This window comes from Aotus nancymaae, unplaced genomic scaffold (assembly GCF_030222135.1).
Source record: "Aotus nancymaae isolate 86718 unplaced genomic scaffold, 86718_ANA_hifiasm-v0.15.2.pri h1tg000062l, whole genome shotgun sequence".
Taxonomy (NCBI): Eukaryota; Metazoa; Chordata; class Mammalia; order Primates; family Aotidae; genus Aotus; species Aotus nancymaae.
In genome coordinates, this window is record NW_026988476.1 from 27168094 (window position 1) to 27183919 (window position 15826).

Consider the following 15826-nt stretch of genomic DNA (forward strand, 5'->3'; position numbering starts at 1 on the left):
ACTGAAGTAGTTATGTCTCAATTACTTTTTAAAAATAAACTTTTTATTAGAATGTAACAAATTCATAAGTGAACAAATTATAAACGTATTCTCAATGAATTATTACCAAGTGAACATAATCATGTAACTCTGCTCAGATCAAGAAATAAAACATCCTAGAAGCTACCCTCTTGCCCTCTTCAGACACCATCCTTCTGTTCAAAGAGTGGAACGTAGTTATCCAAATAGCAATATATCTGTCTATTCTCACCAGAAACATAAATGAGTTCCACTTGCTTCACATTTACAAACACATGGAATTGGTAGGGCTTCTTAATTTTTTCCATTCTGGGAATGTGTAATGGCATCTCACTGTGGTTTTAATTTGTAATTCTCTGGTGACCAGTGAGGTTGAGCACCTTTTCATATGTCCATTGGGCATTGGATATTCTCTTCTGTGGATCAAGTCTCAAATGTTTTGCCCATCTTTCTATTGGATTGTCTTCTTCTTAATGATTTTATATGTTTTTCACATGTTTTGGATATGAATATTTTGTCAACTATATTTTATATTGCAAATATTTGTTTTGTCTTTTCAATTCTTAAACTCCTATCAACAAAACTTTTCACGAATCTTTATACCTCTAAATCCAGTTCCCTAACCTCTTGGTCCTAAAAATTCAGAGGCTCTTTTTAATCCCACTTCTTCACCCTTAATTCCAAAGTCTATTCATTTTCTACCTTAGGATAACTGGGAATGGGAATACTTTTTTTCCTTCCAGATGAAAGCCACCCACCCATTCACAGGGGGATCTGATTCCTACAATCCAATCGGTAAAATTCTACCACAGTAGAAGGGATTTCTCAAAGTCCATATGAGTCCACAAGTTGATCTAAGCAGAAGTTCCTAATTTTAATTTTGAGTTTTGTTGTTTTGTTACCTATAAAGATATCTTTGCCTACACCATCATGAAGCTTTATATAAAGATTTTCTACAAGTCATCTTCTAGAGGCTTTATTGTTTCATCTTTCATAGTTGGGTGCATTATTCACCTAGAATTTATTTTTGTGTATACTATTAAGTAGGGGTCAAGATCTAGAGTGAGAAACAGTAGACAATTTTTAAAAACTGTCTCTTCCTCACTACACTGCAGCGCCAATTATGTAATAAATCAAGTATCTGTGCGTTTGTCAGTCTATTTCTGGACTTCCTATTTTGCTCAATAGTTCTATTTATCTATCTTTGGCCAACATCAAACTGTCTTAATTATTGTAACTTTAAAATAAGTGTTGGTATCCAGTGGCTATTATTGGATCTTTGCATTTTCATATTTTAGAATCAGCTGTCAATTTCCACAACAAATCTGCTGACTTTGATTAGGATTTTATTAAATGTATGGATCACTTGGTAGAGAACTGATTTATAACACTGAGTCCAATTCATGAATATGGCCTTTCACTCCCTTAGTTTTTCTCAATAATGTTTTATAGTTTTTCACAAACCTATATATTTGATGTTCTGGTGCTTTTAAAATTGGTATTTTAAAAATTTTGTCTTCAAATTGTTTATTGCTGGTGTAAAGAAATATTTAGTTTCTTGTATATTGATTCTGTGTCCAGCAACCTTGCTAAATTCATTTAACAGTTTATCTTATATGAACTTTCTATGTAGACAACTACACCTGCAAATAGTGACAGTTTTATTTCTTCCTTTCTGCCTTATTGCATTGGTGAGGCTCTCCAGCACATTGCTAACGAAGTGATAGCAAAGATCCTTGCTTAATTACTGACTTCTGGAAGAAGGCTTTCAGTATTTCACCATTATTGTAATGTTTGCCATATATTTTTTGCAGATACTCTGGCATATTAAGAAAATTCCTTTTGATTCCTAAATTTGCTATGTTTCTTTAAAAAATAATTAATGGGTATTGAACTTCACTAGCTGTTTTTTCCTACTTCTTATTGAGATTATTTTTTTCTTAATTCTTTAAATAAGGTAAATTTCATTAACTTTCAAATATCTAATCAACCTGCTTTTGAAATAAGTCTGATATGGTTGCAATGTATTCTCTAATTTATATACTACTGGGTGTGAGTCACTAATATTTTGTTTAGGATGTTTGCATTTATGTTCATGAGAGAGACTGTTCTGTAATTTTCCTTTCTTATAATGTGTTAATTTTTCACATCAAGGTTATGCTGGCTTCATAAAATGTGTTGGGATGTTCTCTCTCCTTTACTACTTTTTGAAAGAGTTTAACAATATTGGTATTATTTCTCCCTTTAATGTTAGGAGGAATTTATCAGGAAAGTCATTGGAGCCTAAGTTGTCTTCACAGAAAAGTCTTTAATTACGGATTTGCTATTTTTGATATAAGACTGTTAATATTTTCTATTTTATCTTATATCAATGTTGGTAAATTAAACTGTTTTGAAATAAAATAACCACTTAATCTATTTTCTTATGTTTGTTGGCCAGAGTTGGTGATAACCTTTTTTCTTTTTAATATCTGTAGAACAAATGGAAGTTTCCCTTCTCATTCTTGATGTTGGTTGATTGTGGTTTCTCTTTTTTTTTTTTTTTTTTTTTGAGACGGAGTTTCGCTCTTGTTACCCAGGCTGGAGTGCAATGGCGCAATCTCGGCTCACTGCAACCTCCGCCTCCTGGGTTCAGGCAATTCTCCTGCCTCAGCCTCCTGAGTAGCTGGGATTACAGGCACGCGCCACCATGCCCAGCTAATTTTTTATATTTATAGTAGAGACGGGGTTTCACCATGTTGACCAGGATGGTCTCGATTTCTTGACCTCGTGATCCACCCGCCTTGGCCTCCCAAAGTGCTGGGATTACAGGCTTGAGCCACCGCGCCCGGCCTCTCTTTTTTTTTCTTGATCAGTCTTGCCAGAGGTTTATCAGTTTTAATAGTCTTCACCAAAAAAATAAATTTTTGTTTCTCCTTTCTTACTTGATATTTTATTATTTTGTTCTAGTTTTTGTTTCCTTCCTTCTTTACTTCCTTAATGTTTAATTTGAAAGTTTAAGTGGAGATTTAAATAATTGTTTTCAGCTTTCCTTTTTTTCCTAGTATATGCGTTTTGAGTCCCACAAGTTTTGATAAATTGTATAATTCAGTGAACATTTTAAAAATTTCCATTGTAATTTTTTCACTTCTAGGTTACTTAAAATTGCATCAATTCCCTAATGTATAAAAAACTTTAGTAAGCTTTTTGTTATTTTTGGCTTAATTCCACTGTAGTCACTGGAAATACTCTGAATAATTTCAAATTTTTAAAAATTATTAGGAGACTATGGTCCGGCACATAATTTTGTAAATTTCCATGTATACTTGAAATAAATGTGTACTCTGTGGTTATGTGACATTTTTAGTTTTATATAATCTCCTTAATAGAAAAATTAAAACTTTTACTTTAAACACACATTTCTTTTTACTAATGAAAGTTAAATATGCATTAAAATATTGACTAAATGTATTTTCAGAAATTTAATGAAGTTTATATCTATAAATTTTTAGCTACTAAAATATTCAATATTCTGTAAATGTCCTTTTGGTCGAAGCCATTAGTAATCACACTAAAAGTAATTTCATTTTGTTGTATTAATATAATTCTTAGAATAGAAAGTATCTGCAAGGTAAGAATGACAATGTGGGCTATTTTCCAACCAGATTTGAAAATAAAATTATCCCCAAAGTAATCTGCTAATCCTTTGGTTAACTAGCAGCCTGCTTTAAATAACCTGATTATGTTAAACCTCTAAATGATTTTTTTTTTTTTTTTTTTTTTTTGAGATGGACTCTTGCTCTGTTGCCCAGGCTGGAGTGCAGTGGCGTGATCTCGGCTCACTGCAACCTCTGCCACCCAGGGCCAGCAAGTCTCCTGCCTCAGCTTCCCGAGTAGCTGGGATTACAGGTGCCTGCCACCATGCCGGGCTAATTTTTGTATTTTTAGTAAAGACGGAATTTTGCCATCGTAGCCAGGCTGGTCTTGAACTCCTGATCTCATGATCCATCCGCCTCGGCCTCCCAAAGTGCTGGGATTACAGGCGTGAAAATAATTTTTTTTAAGTGTACTTTCAAAACACCTATCTGAAATCCATGAAGTCAAAGAAAATTAGTTTCTGGTATATCCATAATTTGTAATTACACTTTCCACATAATATTGCCAAGGAGTCATTTTGTTGGCCTTACTAAGATAAACATGCAACCTATGAGATTACAGTTAATGGCTGCTAATTGTGTTATAGAGCTGCAGGGTCTCAAGGTCTGCAGTATCTTCCTGGAAGAGAATACTTGATGTCCTAAGTGTTGAAGTGGAAGATTTTGGCTTAGAATTTGAATCACAGTGTAAAGCATTCCTAGCATGTGAACAACCCAACCAGAGAAAATCATATTGAGACCTTCCAATGTACACTCTCTGAAGGACTGATATCAAAAAGAACAACAGGTGTTATTCCATTTGAGTCTACCCATTATATCTGAGCACTAAAATGCTAGAAAGCTTTAAATTTTTTTTTCTTGCTTTAAGTAAAAAACAAGCAATTATACATTTATCAAATTATATATTATTAAAATTTCAAAATAATTCTCCTGTTTCAAAACCATAGATGGATTTTTTTTCTCCTGCCACAACTTCTAACAGATTATGAAGTTTAAATTTTTTGCATGGCCTGAAACAAGTTCTAGCAAGAGATGTTCTTTCAGTAGTCACTGACATTCCTCCTAGACCTACTTTTCCTAATGTATATATTGGAAGTCTATAGTGTTGGTCTTCACCAAGATATGTAAACTAAGAATCTTGGAATCATCTTTGATTGTACTTCCCCGCTACATCTAATAAAGCAACAATTAATAAGTCCTATTGGTTTAATCTTCCAAATATTTCCTGAATCCATCACCTCCTCTTTATTCCTGTGCTACTCCCCTAGTTCAGGCCTTCACCAGATTAATACAGTAGGCTGGTTTCTGCTCTCTTCTCTCCTGTAGTCCACTGTATACATTCTGACTAGTTATCTTTTTCTAAAACACAGAATTGTTCATGTCATTCACTTACTTAATTTTCAGTGGTTTTCTGTTTTTATGATAAAGCCTAAATTAACTAGGATAACATTTTAAAGACTTTTTTTTTTTGAGACAGTCTTGTTCTCTAGCCCAGGCTGGAGTGCAGTGGCGTGATCTCGGCTAACTGCAACCTCTGCCTCCGGGGTTCAAGCGATTCTCTTGCCTCAGCCTCCCGAGTAGGTGGGATTACAGGCACCCACCGTCATGCCCAGCTAATTTTTGTATTTTTGTAGAGATGGGGTTTCACCATGTTGGCTAGGCTGGTCTCCAACTCCTGACCTCAGGTGATTCGCCCACCTTGGCTTCCCAAAGTGCTGGGGATTACAGGCATGAGCCACTGCACCAGGCCTAAAGACTCTTAATAAGCTAACCCCAACCCAAATATTTGTTTTACTTGCCTTTTGATGGACCCCACACATTGAGCTCTACTCACACAGCAGTTTTCCCATTGAGACAATATACCAGTGACTCGTGCCTCCACTCCTTGCAAGTATAAGTTACTTCTGCCTAGAATTCCCCTTCTCCTTCCCCACTTATGAAATGCTACTTGCCTTTTTAAAGCACAGCTAAAACGTTATTTCCTTTGTGAAATCTTCTTAGAGGTAACAAAGTGGTTAAAACATAGGCTATGGAAGCCTAAGGATATGAGTTTGAATTCAGACTCTATTACTTTTTAGATATGTAACTTTGATGAATTTAACTTCTCTGTGCCTCCATTTGACTCCTATTTCACATTGTTTATTGTAACATGTATTGTCATAGATCCAGCCCAGATAGAGACTCTTTTCTCACATGAAATCTTACTTAACATATATATTTTTTAATGGCCTACAAAAACAACAATTGTATGATTTTTCCTTTGAACTTTATTAGTAAAAATATCCTATTGGTATTCAGTGCTTAATGGTCCGGTTTCCATTCATACAGTTTCTCTGATGCACTCTTATTTATTAAATAGCAATTACAGTAGCAAGGAGATCATATAATAGAAAAACATATGGTATGCATTTCAAATTTAATTATTTCAAAATGTAAGGTCTGTGTCTTTGGCATAACACTTGACCCTTCTCAATTCAGCTTTACTAATTTGCTCACTACATTAAAAACAAAACAAAAAACCCACCAAAAATATAGTTGTTTCTGAGTGATAAAACTTTAAGTGATTTTTAAATCTAGTATTTTAAAATCCTTACATGATTTCTGGAATGAAGATTCTTATTCCCTCAATTTGGTCCTAAAGCCAAAAAACCTTCAAGAGCTAAGCGAGATGAGGATGGTCTCCTCCTGAGTAGGGAGAGGAGATGAAGCCCAGTATGGGGTACTGAAGCTCGTGAGGTGAGGAAGACGTTGCAGAGGACAGTGTGTGTGCAGGTGTATATTTAAAATATGTGTGTATATACACACATAAAGTCCCCTAGCACTAGCTATTGAGAAAGAATAGGGTCAGACATCTCAATAATAATAACTGCATCTCATGTACAAATATCAGTTTCTAATTGCCAGTTTCACTAAAAGGTGGAGGAATAGCTGATTACAGAGCTGGGGCAAGGCAAGTACAGAATGAACTTGGAAAATCCTGTTGTGCCGAGAAGAAAGTGCTATAAAAATCATGGGAACATGCCAAAACAACACAGGAGACAACCTGAAGAGGCTCCTACTGACCAAATTTGGGATAATTTGAGATTTGGTAAAATAACAGATAATTGAACAGAAAACTATGAATACATAGTGATACTGAGAATTCTGATTAGAAGGATACATATATTTATACACACACACACTATGATGGCTGGTTAAGGTGGCTCACACCTGTAATCCCAGCACTTTGGGAGGCCGAGGTGGGCAGATCACTTAAGGCTAGGAGTTTGAGACCAACATGGCAAAATGCTGTTTCTACTACAAATACAAAAATTGGCCAGGTATGGTGGTGTGCACCTGTAGTCCTAGCTATCTGGCAGGCTGAAGTGGGAGAATCCTTTGAACCCAGGAGGCAGAGGCTGCAGTAAGCTGAGATAGCGCCACTGGATGCCAGCTTGGTTGACAGAGTGAGACTCTGTCTCTAAATAAATAAATGTATCTATCAATATCTATCTACCTCCAAAATATTTACACAGGGAAAAGTAATAGTTTTACAGTGGAGAAGCCTAGTAAATAGTACCTTAAGAACGTGATAAAACTGAACTTCAACAGAAATGGAGAAAATTGAAATTGTGTACTAAGTGATAGGATGCAACAAGTAAACAGAATTGCATCTGTGGTACTCCTGCTAAAAAGCACAAATGGAATCTAATTACGAGGAAACAGAAATGCAAATGTGGGGTATTTTACAAAGTAACTTCCCTATAATCTGTAAAAATGTCCAGAGTCACAAAAGTCAAGGAAAGACTGAGGAACTGTGTCACAATGAAGGAGACTAGAGACACTACAACCTAAAGCAATGCATGATTTTGAACTGAGATCCTTTAAAGGAATTAGGACAGCTAGTAAAACTTGATTGGGGTCTGAGAATTAGATAATAGTAATATGTTAATGTTAACGTCCTCATTTTCATGTATTGTAGTTCTACTGGAGCATTTTTTCTTCTTGGAACTACAAAAGTACTGGAAGGTGGGCAGCATCATGACAGCGACTTATTCTCGAAAGGGAATAACTTTATTTGTACAGTATTTACAACCCTTCTGTAAGTCTCAGATTGTTTCAAAATTGTTTCTTTAAAAAGCAGAATGCAGAACACTAATCAGTAGATTCTCATGATTAGAGTTGATAAAGAAATTCAACATGATATATAACTAAGAAAACATAATTTTAATCATGGTAAATTTTGTTCAGTTCCTGTGTCCATTGTGCACATGTTCTTCAAAACTGTTTTGGTTTTGTTATTAATTTCCTTAGAAATTTTTCTCATGCATGACTTTTTGAATCTTGTTTAAACACACATACACACACATATGCACACACATGCAATTAAGATAGCAAAATGTTCACAGATGCTGTAAAGTTATGTGAATTCTATTTTTAAAATAAAAAAATGTACATATTACTATAAAAATAACTTCTCCCTCTTGTGGCAAAAACTGAAAATACATTCTACTGGAGAACTGTAATAGAGAGGCACTTAGGTATTATTCCTTATAAAATATTTTCACATCATTTCATGTGAATCCCCCATGTTATCCTCTAAATGGAAAACAGTATTTACAAACAATATACTTAGAGGTAGCTTCACAGTTTTCTTTACATCCAGCATTGTCCAGACTCTATTTGGAGATTTTCTACAGGAAAAAGCTAAGAGTTACTTATTTTTCTAAAGACAAGGACTCACTATGTTGCCCAGGATGGTCTTCAACTTCTAGTCTCAGGTGTTCTTCCCACCTAGGCCTCCCAAGTAGCTGGGAAGCTGCAGACTTGATAAAAGTGCTACGATAAAAGGCCAGAGTTGAAAGGAACCAGTTACAGCATAAAGATTAAAATGATAGGCAGGCAAAGGAGGACAGCCTTACTTAAAGGCATCTGCCAATTGATTTACAGGGGCATCAGGAAGGCTTCTCACCTCTCAAAGCTTAATCTCAAAACTCTGAAAGTCCATCATTGGAGATTAATTCCTTTATTAGTTCTATCCAACCTTCACTTAGTTTATTAATATAAAGATACGCTAGAAGGGATATGACATTTTCTTCAAGATTCCCAACGGTGAAAACAAAGAAAGTCACTCATCTGAGCCAAAAATGAAACTTAACTTTCTTATTCCAGATTCCTGCTTCCTTTCTTAACTCTCCATATTTCCTCCTATTAAGTCACTAGGCACTTATAATTCAACGTTTTACTGACCTTTCACTGATTATAAAGTAATTTAAGTGGTTTTTGAAAGTAAACTTAATTCCAGTTTCAGACTTTTAAATTAAAAGTGGCTCAGTTGGATACTGTCTCTTAAACACAGTAATGTAAATATTAGTATCTTGGCTAAAATGAATTATTGACAATTTTAATACATGTTGCACAGTACATATTAATATAGAAAAATACATGTTATCAGCAGCATAATGTTGACCATGTTCTAATCCATTCCACCTGCTCAAATATTAGTGCAAATAATTATATATTTGTAATGCATCACTGCTGTCTAGCACAAATCTATGCCTTCTGAATAAATGACTTTCCTCTAGCTTGATTGCTATTTGAGGTATGTGATATATTCCTATTTAAACTGGCTTTGTATGGTGAAGCAGACTGCAACCGTCTAAACCACTTAGGAAATGAGCAAGTGTGTTTAATTACTCATCTTTCCCCGCAAAAAGTAATCATAAAAACAAAAGTTAATGATACCTATCAAATAATAATGATAAAATACATAATGCCTAGTTCAAAAATAGGAATTTTGTTAAGCCCAGGGGTAGCCTAGCTGCTCTAATTCAGCAATTAAAATTTATTTTCTCTAAATGTCATGTTTCTTTCCTATATACATTTGAACAGTTGTTTCCTCCCTAAATTTGTAAAGAGAAATGACTGATCAGTGGTAGAAATAAGAGTTATGACAGCCTTTAAAACCCTTAGCATGCAATTTTGATTACATGAAAATGACTACCTACTGTTAATATACTAAATGTTTTGCCTTATATTTTCACTCCAGCATTAGCTATTTAAAAATTACCAATGCACTAAATAGTTAACACAATTGGCAAGCCTATGATATTTAAAATAGTTTTGGAACATAAAAACACTGATTTCTTCATATCTTCAAGGTAGAGTTGTCATTTACTTCTATGTCACAAAATATAGTACAAAATATTTGGTCTCTTTCTATTGTGAAAATTATCAAGCTGGAAAAATATATAAAATAATACCAATAAAATTTGTGATAGACATATTTCTAATAGGTACAAACTTAATATTAAAGTTTCATGACCGCTTATAAAATTTTAAAAATCAGATTTAAAAAGTATGACCACACATCGAACATATTAAGAAAAACACAAGAGTAAATTAGATACTGACCCTATATGCTAACACATAATATAAATGCTACAATAAGACTCACATTGGATGAAAAGATTAAGTAAAACTAATGAACCTATCCAACTAAAGGATCAATTTAATGTTACATAAGGAGAATAGCATATAGAACCTAAAAGTGAGTGAGAAAAGATTTAGGTTTCAATCTGAGGATTTTACTAGCTGTAGACCTTGACTGGTCTACTTACCTTTCTATGCATTAGGTTTTTCATCTGTCAAATGAAAATAATAGTATCCAAATCCTAGGGTTGCTCTAGAATCAAATATTATATGCAAAGGACTTAGCACAGTGTGTGAGACTTAAATTAATACATCTAACTATAATTATCTTTATTATGCAGTAAAATTTTTAAAATTGCTAACTTTTAACTGTATGTATAATTATTCAGTCTAACAATATAGACTGATCTTTTCTTCTAAAGTACATAATAATGTATTACAGGGCAGATCAGAGAGAAATAATACAGAACCTGAATATAAACTAATTGAATGAAAGCACAAAATGCTTTGTGTGTAAAATTCAACAATATATGGGTAATGTGCAGAATATTTTTGAATTAAAAAAAGTTAAAATCTTCCAGATGTGAGCTTTGTTAGTAACAAATTATGTACTCACTGAACCCTGATGTCTCTCCAGCACAGTTCAAGCATGCCTTAGCCACTACCTTAGGAATCTAACCACTTTAAGGGGTTTTGTGGCATTTCAAAAATCAAAATCTCTTTATCCCAATACTTGTAAATATGCACCATCATAGGTAAGAAAAAGGCATTTTAGGGAAGCAGTGAAATCTCCACTTGGAATTAATCTACTGACTGATAATCAAATTATTTCACTGTGAACCAGAAGACTAGTATTTAAAAAGCAAAATATTTAGAACTGAAAGAGGGGAAAAAAAGAACAATCTACAATGTAATATAAATTAACCTAATTTAAATTAGATTTTAATTTAACCTACTTTGACAGTTCTTTTTAAAACACGATCCTAAGGACTTGCAACTATGGCAATCCTCAAAATTGGACCAAAAATTTCTTGGAATGGTCAGGTGGTCATTTGTCTAAAGATCCTTCCAGCTATTATTTAATAATTCTTCATAAGGACACTTCATCTACTCTGGTTGACTGTCATTTTCAACATCATAATTTACGTAAGGTAGGCTTCCTTTATTAAACTCGTATTCTGTATTTCAGATATTTCTCAAATTTTAGAAAAACAATCTGCAGTGTGTTAGAGTGTATTTTTTTTTTTTTTTTTTTTGAGACGGAGTTTCGCTCTTGTTACCCAGGCTGGAGTGCAATGGCGCGATCTCGGCTCACCGCAACCTCCGCTTCCTGGGTTCAGGCAATTCTCCTGCCTCAGCCTCCTGAGTAGCTGGGATTACAGGCACGCGCCACCATGCCCAGCTAATTTTTTGTATTTTTAGTAGAGACGGGGTTTCACCACGTTGACCAGGATGGTCTCGATCTCTTGACCTCGTGATCCACCCGCCTCGGCCTCCCAAAGTGCTGGGATTACAGGCTTGAGCCACCGCGCCCGGCCTAGAGTGTATTTTCAACTTCATTCAATGCATTACCTAAATATTGCATATTAGCTCTTGTGATACTGTGGAATATTGCAAAGATTGCACTTATTTAAATGTTGGTTAAAGTTACCTATATACAAAGCTCTATTCTCTACCTAAAATTCTACCATGTGAAAATGAAAAACATTTTACTTATTGATCATCTCTTCTGAGCCATAAACTTTGGGTAAAATTTTGTGATGGCTATAAATATGAAAATATTTAAAAAATCAGAATACAAAGAATGCATATTGCTTCACACGACACTTTTTTTTTTAACCCCCTTAGAGGAAGACCGTCTCTGTTTAGGCTAAATTTCTAGTCTTGTTTAGGAAAGTGAGAAGACCTATGCTGTGAAAAATTTTAAAAACCTTAAATTTTTAAATAAAAAATCATTTATAAAATTCAGGATGGATGGCTCTAAAATATAAAAAGAGTGAAATAAAAAAAAAACAACTGCAGGGAATTTGTTTATTGAGCATTAATGTTAACACTTCTAAATTAAGTATTCACTTACGAATTTTGTCACTGTCCTATCAATGGACATAATAGAAAATATTGCACAGAAGTCAAGCATGAAAATAATTAACAAAATAACTAGGCAACAAGTATATGCTTTACATTTTAAAAATTAATCCAAACAAAATAATTTGAAGCACTTCTCTGATTTGGAAGTCTTAAAATGTTATCTCATGTTTTATTTGAGATTTTTTTTCTTTTTTTCTTTTTTACAAATTGACACTGTACAAAGAGCTTAAGTGGCCAGTAAAACTACTGCCTTAAAATTGTTGGCTTTAAGTAACAGAGGTAAAATTTGAATTCACATCAGAGCTTTCTAAAATGGCAACAGTACAAGCATATGACTTTCTCTAGTATCCAAAACCTGTTCTGGCTCTCCCTTAGCTAGAAAACAAGACAGCCTTTTAAAGCTGCCTTAATGTCCTAAAATGCTTTGAAAGAAGTTGGTATACTTCATTCCCTTGCTTACCTTGGTAACACTGGACTAAACAGAAAATGAAAAAAATTCAGTCAATAGTAACTTAAACAGTACTAAGTTAGCTCTGGACATAGAAGGTTTGGTAAAGTTGATGACCTTCAGAATAAGGATCTCGGAAGAAAAGCAGTTTTCCAAAAATAGGCTAAAAAGCCTATATTAAAGAAAAAATGCCAAGAGTGAATTGAATACTTATCTGTTCCTAGAAGACTATGAACAACACAATGGGAACTGAAACACTACATATAATTTAAAATGCATTCTCCCAGAGCAAGTTCATAAGGTTTATAGAATAGTAATGGCCTTTCTAAATTTTCACTTGATGTTTAAAATTTTATAAGTGATTTATTATGTCATCAAATTAAGCCAATTCCGTAACTCTATCCAAGTAGGAATACCTTCAGAAATGCTTTGAAAAAGGATAATCACAGGCCTACAGACATGAAGAGCAATCGGTCTTTGCAAAGCTCATCTCCAAATCTATCATTCTCAATTCCTCTTAAAATAAGACTAACCATATGTTCAGCCATTCCATCTTATTCAAGTTTAGCATTATGATAGAAATCTTAAAGGGCTGCATTGTTGCTAAACACTGTCAATATTTCTTATATGTACAATTTAGACTATACCTCACTTTTTTTTACTTCCCTTTTAATATTAAAATAATGAATAAATATGGTCCTTCAGTTAAGGTCCTCCATCTTAAGTGAAATATAAATAAGGTAGTTTTATTAATTTCTTACTAGAATTGGCTTAAAATCTATTTACCAAATAAGAAATAGTAAACTTTTAAGTTTTACCCAGAAAGCAGAAGTATTCTGATCCACTCCTAATGTCTACATAAAACATTTCATCATTTCAGTTTAGTTTATGACATTTTTCTTGGACTAGTATTAATGTTGTACCTCAGAAAAAAAAAATCTAGACAACCAACTACAGAAAGTACGCTTAATTGTTAACTTTTTGAAAGAGGCAAAAAATTATTTAGGAAAACCTAAAATAATCTGATTAACAATTGATGCTGAAAAGGTCATTAAAAACTGAGGAATAATAAACGTGGTTTTCCTGTATTTCAACTGTTATTAATGCAAAACAGAATGGCAAAATTTCTAAATGGAATATGTTGAAGTACAAGAACGGAAAACACTGGTAACATTTCCTTTGCCTTCTGACAGCAACATTTTCTAGGATGAAAACAGTGACACGTAGTTTTACAAAATCTGAAATTTCCACATTCAAGAGTGAAATTAAAATTCAACTTAAGGGGAAAAAAAACAAAATATAGCTAGTGGCATCCAAACTTGAAATAAAACCTCAAAGGTAAGTATGGCTGCTGTTTTGTTCCAGTCATTGTTTCACAAAATATTGGCTGTGTCATAAGGTATCTCCTGTGCTTTCTATCAACCGAGGCCTACTGAAGAACAAGACATTCTTGTGTAAAGGAATTGACATTGAATTCCTTCAATCTCAGCTGAAGTGTCGAGCAAGGCGGGCAGATCTATAATCAGCACGAAGTTGTACGAAGGAGTGAAGTATGTTCTTGTCCAGATTAGCAAGTTGTTCTCCTGAGCAGACTTGCTTTAAATTATCTGGGGCAACTACCAGAAGATTGCAAAGAGCATGCAGAGTATCAAAAAGATGTAATACCATTGGAATCTGAATTGAGAGAATAAAGAAAGTAACATTGAAACAAAATAATTTCCAGTTTCACAATTAGCTTGTAACTTCTTACATAGTCAGGTGGGACTTACTAGTGTGGGAGGGGTTCAACATGTTAAAACTTTGTAAGATCACAAAGCATTAAAACTTAAAGATTTCAGTAGCTACTTAAACTTGCTATAATATTTTGAAAAGATTCATATGTCAATTTTCTTCAATAATAAGAATTATATATACTGCAGTGAACTAAAACTAGTTATCATTAGTATATATCATTTTTCGTAATTTAAATGTTACAGAAAAATTCAAGACATAAATGAAGACAGAACATTATTTTCCTAATGTGTGGCATATGCAGCATTAGTCATGGATGTCAGTAAGTCAAAGTCTGTAGAACTGAAAATGCAGCATGTAGCAAAAATGTGTTTAATATTGAATAGATGAGCCAGGCGTGGTGGCTCATGCTGGTAACACCAGCACTTTGGGAGGCTGAGGCAGCAGATCACTTGAGCCCAGGAGTATGAGACTAGCCTGAGCAACGTTGTGAGATCCTGACTCTGAAAAAAATAGAAAATAAAAATTTAAAATTAAAAAAAAAAGATTGGAACAACACTTTTTCAGGTAGAATGTGTTAATCTATCTCATACAATATCAACAAAACTTATAAACCTTTTACTAATTATAAGCAAATATCAATTTTTAATGATCTGACTTATGTTCCTAGGCCTATTTGCAAGTTTGATGTTTTTGTGTATACATACCTTGAAGTCTTTGGCACACTTCCTATATTCAGCTACATCACAAATTGCCAACATGCCACCCATACAACTGTAGGAATATTGTTGAAGATGCTCATAGATAAGTCGATGAAAACGTACTCCAAGTTCCATCAAAACTGTATCCACATTCTTCCCATCCATGGAATTTTTAATCTTCTCCACTTGTTTTCTTACATAAGCACAGACTTTTACACAGGCCTATAAAAGTTTTTCTACACTCATTACATAGGAATATATACCAGCTTAGCTAAAGAGGAAATACATAGTTTCTCATTAATCTGTAAGTATAAAAGAAAAACATCTAGGGCACAATAGGATACATCAATAAAAATGTTAACAAATATTAACAAATTTATTAACAAATATTAACAAATTTATTATTATTAAAAATTTAATCATTTTACTCACATTAGTATATTGAATCAAAACATTGTTTTCATCTTCTGGCTTAAAATCTGTTTTCTTTTGTTCTGCAGCCAAAATATGCTTCATCTGTCCAATCATACAATTTAATGTCCTAGAGAATTGAGAACACAGCATTATTTAACCCATCTAACTTATTCTATGTTTCTGTTTAATTATATTATTTATGCTAAATTAAATTAGTTATTTGATTTCCTATCACCATAAAACTCTTTTACTATTGATAAACTTTAGATATTAGAAAAAGTAAGCTCTACGTCTTAATATGAAAGAGCTCTTGGTTTTATTATCTTTCTGCTCAAAAGAGAGAGCAAAGATTCTTTGTGCAGTATTTCAAGGAAATCCTA

The 15826-nt window shown here is 33.5% G+C and overlaps 1 protein-coding gene across 1 annotated transcript in view; it reads right to left on the minus strand.

The window, feature by feature from the left end:
• Positions 1-12081: 12081 nt before the first annotated feature.
• EXOC5 (exocyst complex component 5) overlaps positions 12082-15826 on the minus strand; it is a 57952-nt gene continuing 54207 nt past the window's right edge. Inside the window, exons 16-18 of the mRNA XM_012450981.3 lie at positions 15465-15573; positions 15039-15254; positions 12082-14274 (exon numbers count right to left, since the gene is read on the minus strand). Coding sequence (XP_012306404.1) covers positions 14086-14274; positions 15039-15254; positions 15465-15573 — 514 coding nt within the window. The 3' untranslated portion in view covers positions 12082-14085. The remainder of the gene's footprint in view (positions 14275-15038; positions 15255-15464; positions 15574-15826) is intronic.